The sequence below is a fragment of the Pteropus medius genome, unplaced genomic scaffold (assembly GCF_902729225.1).
Source record: "Pteropus medius unplaced genomic scaffold, Ma_sr-lr_union100, whole genome shotgun sequence".
Classification (NCBI taxonomy): Eukaryota; Metazoa; Chordata; class Mammalia; order Chiroptera; family Pteropodidae; genus Pteropus; species Pteropus medius.
Genome location: NW_024354875.1, coordinates 37,281,809 through 37,299,820, shown reverse-complemented (window position 1 = coordinate 37,299,820; position 18,012 = coordinate 37,281,809). Strand labels below are relative to the sequence as shown.

At 36.6% G+C, this 18,012-nt stretch overlaps 1 protein-coding gene across 1 annotated transcript in view; it reads left to right on the top strand.

The window, feature by feature from the left end:
- The window catches only part of TTN (titin), a 295,008-nt gene that overhangs the window by 208,689 nt on the left and 68,307 nt on the right, over nucleotides 1–18,012 (top strand). Inside the window, 34 exon segments of the mRNA XM_039855355.1 lie at nucleotides 77–373; nucleotides 495–681; nucleotides 1,142–1,257; nucleotides 1,351–1,650; nucleotides 1,847–2,146; nucleotides 2,236–2,341; nucleotides 2,445–2,641; nucleotides 2,725–3,030; nucleotides 3,128–3,406; nucleotides 4,021–4,320; nucleotides 4,420–4,722; nucleotides 4,849–5,211; nucleotides 5,534–5,836; nucleotides 5,967–6,266; nucleotides 6,744–7,040; nucleotides 7,165–7,449; nucleotides 7,547–7,840; nucleotides 9,199–9,498; nucleotides 9,617–9,925; nucleotides 10,014–10,076; nucleotides 10,079–10,182; nucleotides 10,588–11,017; nucleotides 12,031–12,339; nucleotides 12,526–12,674; nucleotides 12,759–12,791; nucleotides 12,881–13,010; nucleotides 13,098–13,397; nucleotides 13,492–13,809; nucleotides 14,777–15,073; nucleotides 15,185–15,484; nucleotides 15,569–15,883; nucleotides 15,965–16,113; nucleotides 16,555–16,705; nucleotides 16,793–17,074. Coding sequence (XP_039711289.1) covers nucleotides 77–373; nucleotides 495–681; nucleotides 1,142–1,257; nucleotides 1,351–1,650; nucleotides 1,847–2,146; nucleotides 2,236–2,341; nucleotides 2,445–2,641; nucleotides 2,725–3,030; nucleotides 3,128–3,406; nucleotides 4,021–4,320; nucleotides 4,420–4,722; nucleotides 4,849–5,211; nucleotides 5,534–5,836; nucleotides 5,967–6,266; nucleotides 6,744–7,040; nucleotides 7,165–7,449; nucleotides 7,547–7,840; nucleotides 9,199–9,498; nucleotides 9,617–9,925; nucleotides 10,014–10,076; nucleotides 10,079–10,182; nucleotides 10,588–11,017; nucleotides 12,031–12,339; nucleotides 12,526–12,674; nucleotides 12,759–12,791; nucleotides 12,881–13,010; nucleotides 13,098–13,397; nucleotides 13,492–13,809; nucleotides 14,777–15,073; nucleotides 15,185–15,484; nucleotides 15,569–15,883; nucleotides 15,965–16,113; nucleotides 16,555–16,705; nucleotides 16,793–17,074 — 8,472 coding nt within the window.

The window sequence follows — 18,012 nt, the reverse complement described above, 5'->3', positions numbered from 1 at the left end:
GAAACTCATTTCAGCTACTTTTTAAAATTAAACTTTTTTAAAATGTTTTTTTCTACATGTGTAATGTCATCCACAGATAAACCCGGACCACCTGCTGCTTTTGACATCACGGACGTGACCAATGAGTCATGTCTTTTAACATGGAATCCGCCACGAGATGATGGTGGATCTAAAGTCACAAACTATGTTGTGGAGAGAAAAGCAACAGACAGTGAAGTGTGGCACAAGCTCTCATCAACTGTCAAGGATACAAACTTCAAGGCAACCAAATTAACACCCAATAAAGAATACCTCTTCAGAGTTGCTGCAGAAAACATGTATGGTGTTGGCGAGCCAGTTCAGGCTGCTCCTATAACAGCCAAATATCAGTTTGGTAAGTTTCTCATAAATCAGTTGGCAACAACAACAACAAAAAGAATGCTTGTGTCAAACTTGGATTTAGGTGTCTTATTTATATATAGGACATATAACACATGTCATTATCTTGTCTATAGATCCACCTGGACCTCCAACTCGCCTAGAACCTTCTGATATCACTAAAGATGCAGTGACTCTCACATGGTGTGAGCCAGACGATGATGGTGGCAGCCCAATCACTGGATACTGGGTTGAAAGATTAGATCCTGATACTGATAAATGGGTTAGATGCAATAAGATGCCAGTAAAGGACACAACGTACAGGTATGCCCAAAATCTCCATCAAGATGTTAAAAGAATAGTGTATACAAATTTTCATTCTTTAGTATTCCTTTTGATTATACATGATTACATATTACTATAAAAATTATAATCATTTTACTTGTATTTCCTATTAACACATAATTTCAAAAATGATATGTTGCATCCAAGGATACTTTCCTTAATATGCTACAAAATATTAACTTTCTGGAAGTTTCAAAGTGTTTGGCCTTCCAGTATATTATAATAATGGTCATTATTATAGTATTATAATTAGGTTGGTACATTTAGCCAAACCTAAAATGTGTGACAGTTAAAAGGCAATTTTAAATTTATATTGAAATATTTTCAATTAAATTTCCAAGTAAAGTTTTTACGATTTAAATAAATCAGCCTCTTCTATGTAAACAGAGATTTCTGCTTCTTATTAAGGTATTCAACTGGTACTTTGTTTCTAATCCAGAGTAAAAGGTCTCACCAATAAGAAAAAATACAGATTCCGTGTGTTGGCCGAAAATCTTGCTGGACCTGGGAAACCGAGTAGATCAACTGAACCAATCTTAATAAAAGACCCCATAGGTATTATTCATATATTTTATGTGATTATTTTGAAGCTCATATTAACCCCTTTTTGACAAACCTGAATAATGATTCCATTTCATTGGCTTGCAGATCCTCCATGGCCCCCTGGAAAACCAACTGTGAAAGATGTAGGCAAAACATCATTAGTATTGAATTGGACAAAGCCAGAACATGATGGAGGAGCAAAGATTGAGTCTTATGTCATTGAAATGCTAAAGACTGGGACAGACGAGTGGGTCCGAGTGGCTGAAGGAGTTCCCACCACTCAGCATCTGCTACCAGGGCTCATGGAAGGGCAGGAGTACTCATTCCGAGTTAGAGCTGTGAACAAGGCTGGGGAAAGTGAACCCAGCGAACCCAGTGACCCTGTGCTTTGCCGGGAGAAGCTATGTAAGTCACTCTTGATGTTTAAGGTATATAAATCTTTCTAAAATATATCTGAGAACTGCGATATGAGAAAATATGAAAAATTTATTCCTAATAATTTCATCCTTGCTATATAATTCCCTAGTGATTACTAGAGAATTTAGTGAAAACTGAATATTAGACAATAAAAAATTGAATTTGTTTTTCTTTTATTCTTCAGATCCTCCATCACCACCTCGCTGGCTTGAAGTTATTAATATCACAAAAAATACAGCAGACCTAAAGTGGACAGTTCCTGAGAAAGATGGAGGATCCCCTATCACCAACTACATCGTGGAAAAGAGAGATGTGAGACGAAAAGGCTGGCAAACAGTGGACACAACTGTCAAGGACACCAAGTGTACTGTAACCCCACTGACAGAGGGCGCTTTATATGTGTTCCGAGTAGCTGCAGAAAATGCCATAGGACAAAGTGACTACTGTGAAATTGAAGACTCTGTCTTGGCCAAAGACACCTTTAGTATGCTAACTTAATCTTTGTGACATCATTTGTAATGGATTATCACTGCTCCCTCTGGTTTTTCTAACCATTGAATATTTTGCTTTCAGCCACCCCTGGACCACCCTATGCTCTGACTGTTGTTGATGTGACAAAGCGACATGTTGACCTAAAGTGGGAACCACCTAAAAATGATGGTGGAAGACCAATACAGAGGTAGAATTTTAATTAATGCATAAAGAATAATTTACACATAGCTGAAAATTCTTAACTTTGTTTTTTTCTATTAATGTAATGAAATGCTTTGTTATTTCAATAGATACATCATTGAGAAGAAGGAAAAATTAGGTACCCGTTGGGTGAAAGCTGGAAAGACCGCAGGACCCGACTGTAACTTCAGAGTAACTGATGTCATTGAAGGCACAGAGGTCCAGTTTCAGGTTCGGGCAGAAAATGAAGCCGGAGTTGGTCACCCAAGTGAACCCACAGAAATCCTGTCAATTGAAGATCCAAAGAGTAAGTAGTGCTGACTATACAAAGGATATTGTCTAGAGCTTAATGATGAGATTGTGGATATGAATGTTTCACTCTTTTTTCAGGTCCTCCTTCACCTCCTCTTGACCTACATGTGACTGATGCTGGGAGAAAGCACATTGCCATTGCTTGGAAGCCTCCAGAGAAAAATGGTGGAAGTCCTATTATAGGATACCATGTTGAAATGTGTCCAGTAGGCACTGAGAAATGGATGCGGGTTAATTCTCGCCCAATAAAAGACTTGAAATTCAAGGTTGAAGAAGGTGTTGTTCCTGACAAGGAATATGTCCTGAGAGTGAGAGCTGTCAATGCTGTTGGTGTCAGCGAGCCATCTGAAATCTCCGAAAACGTGGTTGCCAAAGACCCAGACTGTAAGAACACGGTTTATTTTATAATTAATAAAACAGGCTTTACTTATGCATTTCATTTTGACATACTCTTTTTCCTCTTTTGGATTATATCTTACAGGCAGGCCAACAATTGATCTGGAGACTCATGACATTGTTGTTATTGAAGGTGAAAAACTAAGCATCCCTGTTCCCTTCAGAGCTGTCCCAGTTCCAACTGTTAGTTGGCATAAAGATGGCAAAGAAGTTAAAGCAAGCGATAGATTAACAATGAAGAGCGACCACATCTCAGCACACCTCGAAGTTCCCAAGAGTGTCCATGCGGATGCCGGAGTTTACACCATTACACTGGAGAACAAGCTCGGTTCAGCAACTGCCTCAATTAATGTCAAAGTCATAGGTAATCATTCTGTGATGAAACATTAGATATTCCTTACTTGTTGGAAAATTAATTAACTTTGCAGGGTTAGTATAAATGGCTTCATGATTTGGCCTTTTGTAAACTAAATGTTCTTTCAGATTATTTCTTCCAAAGCAATTGTAAAGATATGAAATCGGTAGTTAAACTCTGATTATACTGAACTACTTCTGTTGTAATTATTTGCATGTGAGGTATTAATTTAAATATATCTTTTATTTAAATATATCTTTTATTTAAAAAATACCCAAAGAATATTAAAATAACCAATATTCCTTTATTAATTGTATTTACATTTTTTCCATAGTGTTCTCAACCAGGGATAGTAATATTTTCTGCCCCCTCCTCCCACACACACGAATGGTCTTTGGAAATTTGGGAGGCCATTTTTTCTCAGAACAAAGATTCAGGGGGAGCTACTGACATTTAGTAGTTGGGGGCCAAAGATACTAAACGGCCTACAGTGTAAGGGACACTCCTGAACATCAAAGATTGTCTCACCTAAAATGTAAATAGTCTCATTTAGAGAAAGATTGTACTACTAATATGCTGACATTTCAGACTACAATAATAATTATCAATTTTATTTCTAATAGGCCTACCTGGACCATGCAAAGATATTAAAGCAAGTGACGTGACCAAGAGTTCTTGTAAATTAACCTGGGAACCTCCAGAATATGATGGTGGAAGCCCAATTCTTCATTATGTCCTGGAACGCAGAGAAGCTGGGAGGAGGACATATATACCGGTCATGTCCGGTGAGAATAAACTATCTTGGACTGTAAAAGATCTCATACCAAATGGTGAATACTTCTTCCGTGTTAAAGCTGTCAACAAGATTGGTGGAGGCGAATATATTGAACTGAAAAATCCAATCATTGCTCAAGATCCAAAGCGTAAGTTTGGGCACGAATGTAATATAGCTAAGAATAAATATGGAATTTATTTTTAAAAGGTGGGCTTCCCTATATCAACAATGTTTCTTTGCTCTTCAGAGCCCCCTGATCCACCTATAGATGTTGAGGTTCATAATCCTACAGCTGAGGCAATGACTATTACATGGAAGCCACCTTTGTACGATGGAGGGAGCAAGATAATGGGTTACATCATAGAGAAGATTGCTAAAGGTGAAGACAGATGGAAGAGATGCAATGAACACCTGGTACCAATCCTGACCTATACAGCAAAAGGACTTGAAGAAGGAAAGGAATACCAATTCCGTGTGCGAGCAGAAAATGCTGCTGGTATTGGTGAACCTTCTCGGGCCACTCCTCCAACCAAAGCTGTAGATCCTATTGGTAAGTTTTGTTTAATGAGGTTAGCATTTTCTCATTATGCAATAAATGAGAATAATGTTTTGTCAGATATTTTAATTAGAATTAATTGAAATAATTGAAAACAACTATTGTTTTTAATCATTACAGATGCTCCAAAAATTATTATGAGAACAAGCCTAGAAGTGAAACGAGGTGATGAAATTGCACTTGATGCAACTATTTCTGGGTCCCCTTACCCAACTATTACATGGCTAAAGGATGAAAATGTTATTACACCAGAGGAAATCAAGAAGCGAGTAGCACCCATAGTTAGGAGGAAGAAAGGTGAAGTTCAAGAAGAAGAACCATTTGTCCTGCCTCTGACGGAGCGTTTGAGTATTGACAATAGTAAAAAAGGAGAATCTCAGCTACGCGTCCGAGATTCTCTCCGACCAGACCATGGCCTGTACATGATCAAAGCTGAAAATGACCATGGTGTCGCAAAAGCTCCTTGTACTGTCAGTGTGCTTGGTAAGTCGTTAAAACTACTCTTACCAGTGGAAAACAGTCTATTTAAGAGTTTTAGTACAACAAAAATAAAAATTTGGTTGGGGTGGGTGGGGGAGTTAAAGGAAGTAGGAAATAACTTCAGCAAGGTATCCTCAGTCCTATTTTTTTCTCCTGGCTATGTGAAAGAAACCAACTGACTTTATTATTCATTAGTAAATGTGACACAAATATAGACAGATATAAGAAAAACAAAAGTTTTTATCAAAGGAACATAATAACTTTTACATTTTCTGCTGCAACAATTTCTACACGTTTTAATCACTGCTCTCTCTTGAAATATTAGATACACCAGGACCACCAATCAACTTTGTATTTGAAGATATTAGAAAGAACTCAGTCCTCTGCAAGTGGGAACCACCCCTTGATGATGGTGGCAGTGAAATTATAAACTACACTTTAGAAAAGAAAGATAAGACGAAACCTGACTCAGACTGGATTGTTGTCACCTCAACACTTAGACATTGCAAATATTCAGTGACAAAACTGATTGAAGGAAAAGAGTACCTCTTCCGTGTAAGAGCTGAAAATAGGTTCGGGCCTGGACCACCATGTGTTTCAAAGCCACTTCTAGCTAAAGATCCATTTGGTAAGGTTTCTTTAGCATCTAGAATTTCCCTTTTTATCATATATCTTGGTATATGCATTATCACAGCTTGTGAACTTGAATTTTATGTCATACTAGGGAATTAATTCAAATGTGCTAATTTTTTTATCAGAACCACCGGATGCACCTGATAAGCCCATTGTGGAAGATGTTACCAGCAACAGTATGCTAGTGAAATGGAATGAACCAAAGGATAATGGAAGCCCCATCTTGGGTTACTGGCTCGAAAAACGTGAAGTTAATAGTACACATTGGTCTCGTGTCAACAGAAGCCTTCTGAATTCTCTGAAGATGAATGTAGAAGGCCTATTAGAAGGACTCACCTATGTCTTCAGAGTATGTGCTGAAAATGCAGCTGGACCTGGAAAATTCAGTCCCCCTTCAGATCCCAAAACTGCACGTGATCCAATCTGTAAGTAATTCCTTAAGAAGAAAGCAGGATACAGTATGGTGATTATAATTAACAGTACTATATTACGTAATCGAAAGTCATTAGGAGGGTAAATCTTAAATGTTATCACTATAAAAAAGTGATAATCATATAAGGGAATGGAGGTATTAACTAACCTTATTGTGGTAATCATTTCATATATATACATGAATCAAATTATCATGTTATATACCTTAAATCTACATACGTTATATGTCAATAATATCTCAATAGAGCTAGAAAAATCAAACAAAATACTAGCAATGACTATGGGTTCATACGTTGAGGTTACAAGGTAAAGTTTTAAACACATGTATGTATAACTTAAAAGTTTCACAAAATAGTGTTCACCCGAATTACATACAATGCACTATGAAAAAAAAGAAAGTGGGATAGATAAGTTACTGTGCATTTTAAAACCATCAGTGGGTTTTGATTTGTATTCTGCATTTATTCTAGCTCCACCAGGGCCACCCGTCCCAAGAGTTACTGACACAAGCTCTACAACTATTGAATTAAAATGGGAACCGCCAGCTTTCAATGGTGGTGGAGAAATTGTTGGCTATTTTGTCGATAAGCAGCTGGTTGGCACAAATGAATGGTCACGCTGCACAGAGAAGATGATCAAGGTCCGTGAGTACACTGTCAAAGAAATCCGAGAGGGTGCTGATTACAAACTTCGAGTGAGTGCCGTCAATGCTGCAGGAGAAGGACCACCTGGAGAAACAGAACCTGTTACTGTGGCTGAACCACAAGGTACTCAACAGTTATATGATACAGGTTATGGATATTTTCCCAATAGGGGATTCTTTTTTTTTTTTTTTTTTTTTTTTTTTTTGCATCTTTCTTGAGCTAACATGTAACCGTTCTCTTTCAACAGAGCCTCCAACTGTGGAACTAGATGTCTCTGTCAAGGCTGGAATACAAATAATGGCTGGGAAAACTCTAAGAATTCCAGCTATAGTAACTGGCCGTCCAGTGCCTACAAAAGTATGGACTATTGAAGAGGGAGAGCTGGATAAAGACCGTGTTGTAATAGAAAACGTTGGAACAAAATCTGAACTAATTATCAAAGAAGCATTGAGAAAAGATCATGGCAGATATGTGATTACAGCCACCAATAGCTGTGGTTCCAAAAATGCAGCAGCCAGGGTAGAAGTTTTTGGTAAGAGATGTTACATGGCTTTTTATATCATAGGATTTTCCTAAGTGATACTATCGTATTACATTAATTTTGCGGGGGTGGTGGTTTTATTTTTCAGATGTCCCTGGTCCAGTTCTTGACTTAAAACCGGTTGTAACAAACAGAAAGATGTGTCTACTTAACTGGTCTGATCCAGCAGATGATGGAGGAAGTGAAATCACAGGCTTTATTATTGAAAGAAAAGATGCCAAGATGCATACTTGGAGACAACCAATAGAGACTGAGAGATCTAAATGTGACATCACAGGTCTCCTTGAAGGACAAGAATATAAGTTTCGTGTGATTGCCAAGAACAAGTTTGGCTGTGGCCCTCCTGTTGAAACAGGACCGATTCTTGCAGTTGATCCACTAGGTAAAAAAGGTTTTCATTGTGTTTATAAAGTAAATATATTTTTTTGCTTCTAATTGTGGCAGTTATTTATTGAGCCTTATGGCTTCAAACTTTCAACAGTCTCAAGATTTATAGTTAGAGAGTAATTAGAAAGGTAAATTAAAAACTACTAGCAGCTTAAAGAATACCATATTTGCTATAATTTTAATATAATTTTTGGTTCACTGTAATTTCTGTAAAAAAAAACAAGCATAGTTTTATGTACTGAAAAACCTGAATCTATTGAAGCTTAGCAACAACCAAAAAACAGTTTAGAAATATTACATCTTTGCAATAGAATACACTACAGTAATTAATTCAATAGTCTAATAGTTAAAGCGAGTTCATTGATTTTGAAAGATTACAGGACAGATATTGCCTTAGAACAAAAGCCTTAGTATTCCTTTAGCCCTCAGGTAGTTCCCACACTGGAAGGATATGGAGACCCCAAACCAGAAAGAGCCACCAAAGAATAAAAAGCAACCAAAGGAAATCTCCTTAACCAATATGAACAAATATGAAACCCTAAAACTGCACACACTTAGTAATGCACACTGACATCCCATCTAAGAAAGCAAAGTCTTTGAGAATGACCCATTGCCCAAGAGAAAAAAGGAGTTATTCCTCTACCACTACCACCTCCACCACCTCCACCATCACCACCCAAAATAAAAAAAAAATTAAATTACATCCTATAGTACTATAACAGATCATCTCTATAGTTCAACTTGTCAGAGGACCAGAACAGAGCTGTGCTTCCACTACCAATCACAGCTTCTGGTTGCAAAAGTAGTCAATAAGAGTGGATTGGGTCTAGTTTCACCATTTAGAGCTCATTCTTTTGGTTTTGTAAAGGACACCAAACGACAGCGGCATCACAAAAATTATATTTCCACTCCATTTTAAACCCACACTTGAGGCAACATGACTCAAAGTGTGTTCAGTAGACATATCCATTTTCTGTTAATAAAAGAGGAAACACTTTCCTCTCAGCCAGTCATACAAAGAAAAACTTCACAACCTGCTCTCCTAGTTCATTAGCACTGGAAGCTTCCCCAGCGACAAAGGCAAACTATCTGAAATGTTAAATATAAAAAAGTATACATGCCCCTTGATTTATTTTTAATCAATAATCTTGACTCTAAAGTTTAGTAAGAAAAATTCTGCTGACATGAATGCCTATGATTCTGATAACTGAGGTGTTTTGAAAAGGGTTTTAAAGATGGATATAACGTTATGCTAAATAGAAATTTATTTTTCACATAATTAATTTGAAGTGAAATATTTCTTATGTGAATATTTATTTCATGCTTGTCATTTCATCTTGCCCCTGGTTAAAGGTCCTCCAACAGCTCCTGAGAGGCTCACATATACAGAAAGGACGAAGTCTACTATCACCCTTGACTGGAAAGAGCCCCGCAGTGATGGTGGCAGGCCCATCCAAGGCTATATCATTGAAAAACGGCGTCATGACAAACCTGACTTTGAAAGAGTTAACAAGCGACTCTGCCCAACCACATCTTTCCTGGTTGAAAATCTTGATGAGCACCAGATGTATGAGTTCCGTGTCAAAGCAGTCAATGAAATTGGTGAAAGTGAACCATCCCTGCCTCTTAATGTGGTCATACAAGATGATGAAGGTGGGGAATCTGAGCATAATAATAATTATAATGCACTTTACAGTGTTGCCTTTATCTCATAGGTTGAGCAAACATCCTTATGACTTTGCTTTTTTTTCTCCTTCCCTTCTGTTTGCAGTGCCTCCAACTATTAAATTGCGCCTGGCTGTTCGAGGAGACACTATCAAAGTAAAGGCGGGAGAACCTGTTAACATCCCTGCAGATGTGACAGGCCTTCCAATGCCTAAGATCGAGTGGTCCAAGAATGAAACTGTGATTGAAAAACCCACTGACGCACTGAAGATAACCAAAGAAGAAGTATCCCGAAGTGAGGCAAAGACTGAGCTTAGCATTCCCAAAGCCGTCCGGGAGGACAAAGGCACTTACACAGTGACTGCCTCCAATCGCCTTGGCACAGTCTTCCGAAATGTTCATGTTGAAGTATATGGTAATTGACATGATTTTTTATATCAAAATAAAATCCAGTGTCTGTTTAAGAATTGACTTCTCAATCTCCTCTGCTGGCTCCTTTCCAGATCGTCCGTCCCCACCAAGAAATCTTGCGGTTACTGACATTAAAGCTGAATCTTGCTACTTGACAATGGCAGTGAAATCACCCATTATATCATTGACAAACGTGATGCAAGTAGGAAGAAAAGTGAATGGGAGGAAGTCACCAACACTGCTGTAGAGAAGAGATACGGGGTAAACTCTTTTAAATATTTTCTTATACACATTAAAAGAACATGACCCTGAATTAACACCATTCTAGCATAAGTTTGGAATTTAATGAGTAAAGGCAAAACCACAGAAAAAACTTTATTGTAGTTTTTAGCACCATACACATAAGCCCACTTAGTATATACAATTATTTGATATAGAGTCTCTTTTACTTGAGAGATCCACTATTAGTTACAATAGATTTATATATTCTCATTTTAAAAGGCTTTCTCCATGTTTGAGTCTACATATTTTGAAACTATATATTTATTTGAGTTTATAGATTTATTTCTTTATATATTCTTTCCTACCAACATAACTAATTTAAAAATAAGTGAAAATCAACATAAGTATATTTTATTAAGAAGTTACTATTTATCTAATTTCTAGATCTGGAAACTTATCCCCAATGGTCAGTATGAATTCCGAGTTAGGGCAGTGAATAAATACGGAACCAGTGATGAGTGCAAATCAGATAAAGTGGTCATTCAAGATCCTTACCGCCTTCCTGGACCTCCGGGAAAACCAAAAGTTTTGGAGCGCACCAAAGGGTCAATGCTAGTGAGCTGGACTCCTCCTTTGGACAATGGTGGCTCTCCGATTACTGGCTACTGGCTGGAGAAGAGAGAAGAGGGAAGTAGCTACTGGTCACGTGTTAGCCGAGCACCGATAACCAGAGTGGGATTGAAAGGGGTGGAATTTAATGTTCCCCGTTTGATTGAAGGCGTTAAATACCAGTTCAGAGCAATGGCAATAAATGCTGCAGGAATCGGCCCTCCCAGTGAACCGTCAGATCCAGCTATTGCAGGAGATCCCATATGTAAGTATGCTTCCATTTCTGAAATGTATAGAGGGCAATGCTACTAAATAATTCATGCTGCTCTTAAATTTCTTATATTTTTCTATTCCAAATTATTTTATTAAAGTTAAGTTTCACACTTACATAAGCTATCAGAAATACATATGTGTGTATGTATATGTGTATATATACACATAGTACACACCCATCTATATATATGTATACATACAGAGACATATGTGTACACACACACACACACATACATAAAATTATAAAGTTTTTAAACACTTTGATTAAGCCTAGTGTTTTACAAGGAATCACAATAATAACGGCCCTGGACTGTAAGCTCCTCTCTGCTTCCATACCTTAATAAACCTCTACCTCATTAGATACTGTGGAAATTTATCTCCCTCACTAAAGAGTTAGACCCTTCAGTTGGAGTTCAACAAAAAAGCAAAATGTTGTTAATTTTTCAGTAACATTTATTAAACAAATATATAAGATTCTCAAGCACAGTCTGCTAAAAGAATTTCGGTAATTGTAAAGCACTGTTAGAAATGTAAAGGATTGTCATGTGATCGTTGTTGCAAATGACAGTGCAGGGCATTAAGATCAGTTTGTGTTCAAAGGTTTACCAAGTAATGGTGAAATCATTTTTAATTTTAATTTCATGGTATATTAAATTAAAGTAAGTTTTACTAGAGAATATTGCAGAATCTCTTCAAAAGGATATCAAAAGTAAAATAGCTTTTCACCATTCGTGTGTAAAGAGAATATAGATCAATGTAGAGATAGTGGGTAGTCTTTTTAATCTCAGTTAGTTGTTTGCTTTCTTTGTTTTTGCATTGATGCTAAGTGAATATAGACTATTTTATTTCTCTTCTCTGGAAGGTAATTTATTATTTTGGCATTTCTATTTTAATATTTTAATAGATAAAAATAAAATATGATCATGTATAGTAAAATATTATTATGGTATATATATCTAGCATTCCATTAGCTTCAAAATTTTATGTTTTTATTTTTCATATTAGATCCACCTGGGCCACCTTCTTGCCCAGAGGTCAAAGACAAAACAAAGTCAAGCATCTCACTAGCATGGAAACCTCCTGCCAAAGATGGTGGCAGTCCAATCAAAGGATACATTGTAGAAATGCAAGAAGAAGGTACTACTGACTGGAAAAGAGTAAATGAACCAGATAAACTTCTAACTACTTGTGAATGTGTGGTGCCAAATTTGAAAGAACTCAAGAAGTATAGATTCAGAGTGAAAGCTGTCAATGAAGCTGGTGAATCAGAACCAAGCGATGCAACTGGAGAGATCCCTGCCACTGATATTCAAGGTACTAGTCCTCATTTCATTTACGTATTCATCTTTTTATTTTTGTTTTTCTTTTTATTTTCATTGTTTTTTTCTTTTATGTATTCATCTTTTGATCTTATGAAATTAATTAATTTACTGAAGATATATCAATTACTTTTTCGAAAACGGTGAGCTGAATCCTGTTATATTATCCGTGTTATTACAGAGGTACCAGAAGTTTTCATTGACATTGGAGCACAAGACTCTCTGATATGTAAAGCTGGTTCACAGATTAGGATTCCTGCTGTCATTAAGGGACGCCCCACACCAAAATCATCTTGGGAATTTGATGGAAAGGCAAAGAAAGCGATGAAGGTAAGAAAATTATAATTCTCTGTCTCTCATTAAATTACTCTAAGGAATATTTATACTACAACTGACTATCTTCTTTCCTAACAGGATGGAGTTCATGATATACCTGAAGATGCACAGGTAAAATAAATTGAAATGGTTCAGAACCTAGTTGACTTCACTACTGCTATTGTTTTATTTAGCGTATGACTACTGTTTTGTTTGTGCAGCTGGAGACTGCAGAAAACTCATCAGTGATTATTATTCCGGAATGTAAACGATCTCATTCAGGCAAATACAGCATCACAGCCAAGAATAAAGCAGGACAAAAAACTGCAAGTTGCAGAGTTAAAGTCATGGGTAAGAAAGACTTTAAAAGTTACTCTAAAGTTAAAAAAATTATTTTTAAAAAGCAATATTGTTTATATTGTGATTTGAACCCAACAGATGTACCAGGGCCACCCAAAGATCTGAAAGTCAGCGACATCACAAGGGGTAGTTGCAGACTTACATGGAAGATGCCAGATGATGATGGAGGAGACAGGATCAAAGGCTATGTTATTGAGAAGAAGACTATTGATGGAAAAGCCTGGACTAAAGTCAATCCAAACTGTGGAAGCACTACATTTTTAGTTCCTGATCTCATCTTTGAACAGCAATATTTCTTCCGTGTACGTGCAGAAAATCGTTTTGGTATTGGCCCACCTGTGGAAACCGTTCAGAGGACCACTGCCAGAGATCCCATATGTAAGTTTTTAAATCTATGATTAAGTTAATATCTCAAACTTGAAAAATATGTTGTTGTAGACAATGTTTAATACTTACTTAACTATCTTTAAAGATCCTCCTGATCCCCCTATTAAACTCAAGATTGGCCTCATAACAAAGAGTACAGTACACCTGTCATGGAAACCCCCAAAGAATGATGGGGGCTCCCCTGTCACCCACTATATTGTTGAGTGCCTTGCCTGGGACTCTACTGGGAAAAAGAAAGAAGCATGGAAACAGTGCAATAAGCGTGATGTGGAAGAACTAGAATTTACTGTTGAAGACCTCATAGAGGGTGGAGAATATGAATTCAGAGTCAAAGCTGTCAATGCTGCAGGAGTCAGCAAACCTTCAGCCACTGTTGGCCCTGTGATTGTCAAAGACCAGACATGTGAGTACCAACAAATTAGCAGAAAGCTAATTTTGTGAATGCCTTTCTAGATATTTAATAATAGTCCAAAATAAAAAGAGATTTGTCTATACATCGAGAAGATACCATGAGTTGAGTGTGGACATGAGCTCTAACTTAATCACTTATTCCCTCAATTTTTATAGAATTATCATATTTTCTTATATATTATCTTTCCCTTATGTAAAGGAGATGATGCTTGGAATTTCCTTACCATAATTCTTTTTCCATAGCAGGCTATTTTACTTATCAGAAATCAAAACACTTCCTCTGCATGCTCTTCAAAAGGGGCAGGAAGTAACCAGTTATTTGCTAAGCTACTGCCAGACCCATTTATCTTCACATTTATTTTCAATTTGAGAAAAAGATGTGTCTATTTTAATAGATAAAATGTACACACAAATACAGTAAAAATTCTCTCTCTATTTTTACAATCACTACTGCTGTCTATTTGTTCAATTCTCTTTTCTAAATTTAGAAGGGCTATATTCACACCCCTCTTTGCTCATTCTTATACTAAATTGATGGAAAATGGAAATTTGCTTTGCCTCTACTAGCGGTTATATTTCCTCAAAGGGAGATTCTTCTCAGAATGAACATAGTAGGTCCCCTCATAACTCTGCATAAATACTAAAGGGAACTTCATGAAAGAACTCCTAAGCCTAAGCCTAAGCTATTACAATTTTCACTTCTCTCCACCCTTTTCAACATCTGCAAGCATAATAATGCCAGGTAAGAGGCAATAGCCACATGTAGATAAAGGATGATGATAACAGGTACCCGTTCCAATACTGGTATAAATTAATTGAAGATATATTTGTTTTCTGTATTGGGCCAGGCTATAAAACCTGCCTATAGTAGATCCAAGTAGCTTTATAGTCATTGTGAATTCTACTTTCTATTCTTTAGTGTTTTATGTTCCTAATTACAACTTTTTTAAATAATCTAGGTCCACCATCAATTGATCTAAAAGAATTCATGGAGGTTGAAGAAGGAACTGATGTTAGCATCGTGGCCAAAATTAAAGGTGTTCCATTCCCAGCACTAACCTGGTTTAAAGCTCCTCCAAAGAAGCCCGCTAATAAAGAACCTGTTATCTATGACACCCATGTCAACAAACTGGTGGTGGATGATACTTGCACCTTAGTTATTCCACAGTCTCGCAGGAGTGACACTGCCTTATATACCATTACAGCCGTGAATAATCTGGGAACAGCATCAAAGGAGATGAGATTGAATGTCCTTGGTAAAGATTGCATGGTTTTATTAAAACTACATGTTTTTCTGTTCATGAATATAATATTTGGCTTTAAAAATTATTCTACTAATCAAGTTTTCCTTTTTTAAACCATTTTAGGTCGTCCTGGCCCTCCAGTGGGACCAATAAAGTTTGAATCTATTTCAGCAGACCAAATGACATTATCCTGGCTTCCACCTTTAGATGATGGTGGGTCTAAGATTACGAACTATGTAATAGAGAAAAGAGAAGCTAACAGGAAGACATGGGTGCGTGTCTCTGATGAACCTAAAGAGTGCACGTACACAATTCCCAAATTGCTAGAAGGCCATGAATACGTATTCCGAATCATGGCTCAGAATAAATATGGCATTGGGGAGCCTCTTGACAGTGAGCCTGAAACAGCGAGAAACTTCTTCTGTAAGTGGGACATGTTTCACATACAAAGTCATTCTTATTTGTGTTTTGCATAGTTTCTTATAAATCAATGTGATTTTTTTCAAGCTGTCCCTGGAGCACCAGATAAACCAACAGTTAGTAGTGTGACTCGTAACTCTATGACTGTCAACTGGGAAGAGCCAGAATACGATGGAGGCTCTCCTGTGACAGGATACTGGCTAGAAATGAAAGACACCACTTCAAAGAGATGGAAGAGAGTTAACCGAGATCCTATCAAAGCCATGACTTTGGGTGTTTCTTATAAAGTGACTGGTCTTATTGAAGGTTCTGATTATCAGTTCCGAGTATATGCAATCAATGCTGCTGGTGTGGGTCCAGCAAGTCTGCCATCGGATCCAGTGACTGCTAGGGATCCAGTTGGTAAGCCTTGAAAACATTCCTTTTTTCTTCCAAAGTGCCATGGAAAAATCAAGAATATTAATGTGTACTTGTTCTTTCTAGCCCCTCCTGGTCCTCCATTTCCCAAAGTCACAGACTGGACTAAGTCATCTGCAGACTTGGAGTGGTCTCCCCCACTAAAGGATGGCGGGTCCAAAATAACTGGATACATCGTCGAATATAAAGAAGAAGGAAAAGAAGAATGGGAAAAGGTAACAAATACTTAGCATTATGGATATGTACTGTGAATAAACTAAAAATGTAGTAGTTATTCACAATCCCATTGACTTCTATCTGTAATCTTTGGATCAAAAAATCAGAAAAATTATGTAATTATAACTTATAATTCAAACTTCTGTTATGTCAGAAATCTAATCAAAAGTTATGTCATTTTTAACTTTTTAAAAATACTTTCTATATTTTATATTTTTTGGTTATAAATCCTGAAAAGGTAAAATAAATGAGCAGTAATTCTTGGCAAGAGTTTTCACTCAGTGTTTACTTATAATATCTGGTTACTAAAATCCAAACTAGCAACAATTTTCCCAAAGACAATACTTAAATATGTTGTTGGTTATGCTTTTAGAAAGCTATTAAAACATGTAGCTACCAAGAACCATTCTAATTTAAAAATACTTGTGATTTTTCCCTAGGGTAAAGATAAAGAAGTGAGAGGAACAAAACTTGTCGTGACCGGATTAAAGGAAGGAGCATTCTACAGATTTAGAGTTCGAGCAGTCAATATTGCTGGCATTGGAGAACCTGGAGAAGTCACAGATGCCATTGAAATGAAGGACAGAATTGGTAATTAATACTTCTATTCTTTGTATTTATTTTTATGTTTTGGATTGAAAATGAAAATCACATTTGTAATTTTCAATTGTTTTCTAGTGTCACCTGACCTTCAGCTAGATGCCAGCGTCAAAGACAGAATTGTGGTCCATGCTGGAGGGGTGATCCGGATCATTGCCTATGTATCTGGAAAGCCTCCTCCAACTGTTACCTGGAACATGAATGAAAGAGCATTACCTCAAGAAGCCACCATTGAGACTACAGCCATTAGCTCGTCCATGGTCATCAAGAATTGCCAGAGGAGCCACCAAGGCATCTATTCTCTTCTTGCCAAAAATGCAGGAGGAGAAAGGAAGAAAACAATTATTGTTGACGTTTTAGGTAAATACTTTGTTTGTCCATGCAACTTAAAAATGACATTTTTATTTCATCTATAACAAAACCGTTATAATAAAACTATGTTACAGATATTTTGGAAAATAAGAAAAATCATTCACAATCCCATTGACCACTATTAGCATTTTTTTGATTTCCTCATTGCTTCTTTATTCTATACATATTTTATATGGTCATACTCCTACTATAAAGTTTTGTATGTTATGTTTTTTATATAACTTGCTACCATAAGCATTCATTATGCCTTTATATAGTTTTCATAAAAGCCACTTTCCTGCAAATGTACATGAATGTTTCACAGTTTGCTAAAGTTGACAATTTCTATATCATGGGATTGTATCTTTATTTGCTAATTATCATAATACTGCAAAAATCCCTTTGAAAGATTTCATTATTCTATTTGGTTATTTGGTTATAATGTTGCATTTCTAGTCACTGAATATAAAGTTGAACTTTACAAAGCTTTTTCGCACCTCTTGCTGGCTGCTTTATTCCAATGATTTGCTCAGAAAATGAAGCCCTCTCTCTCAGATCTCTCTCTCAGCATGCTCTAAACACAATCATATTCCAAGCAACCAGTTTTTATGTGAAAATACCAGTTCTCTATTGAACATAATGAATATTATAAAAAACATGTTATGGTTTCATTAATGAAAATGAATAAAGAAAAAGATCTTATTGAGCAATAGTCCTATGAGATCTTAAGTTAGTTTTACATTCCTAAATACCTTTTTGCCCAATAGCTATAATTTTGATTTGATAACTGTAAACTTCCAGGTTAAATTTCAACAGTCTTAAAGGTCATTCTGATATTTGGGACCTCTTCTGCCACTTGTTGATTTACTGGTTACCCTCCCCCAAAAAAACTTTCTACCCCTTTCTCCTCTGGAGAGTAAATTGGACACAAAAAATAGCCAGGCCAT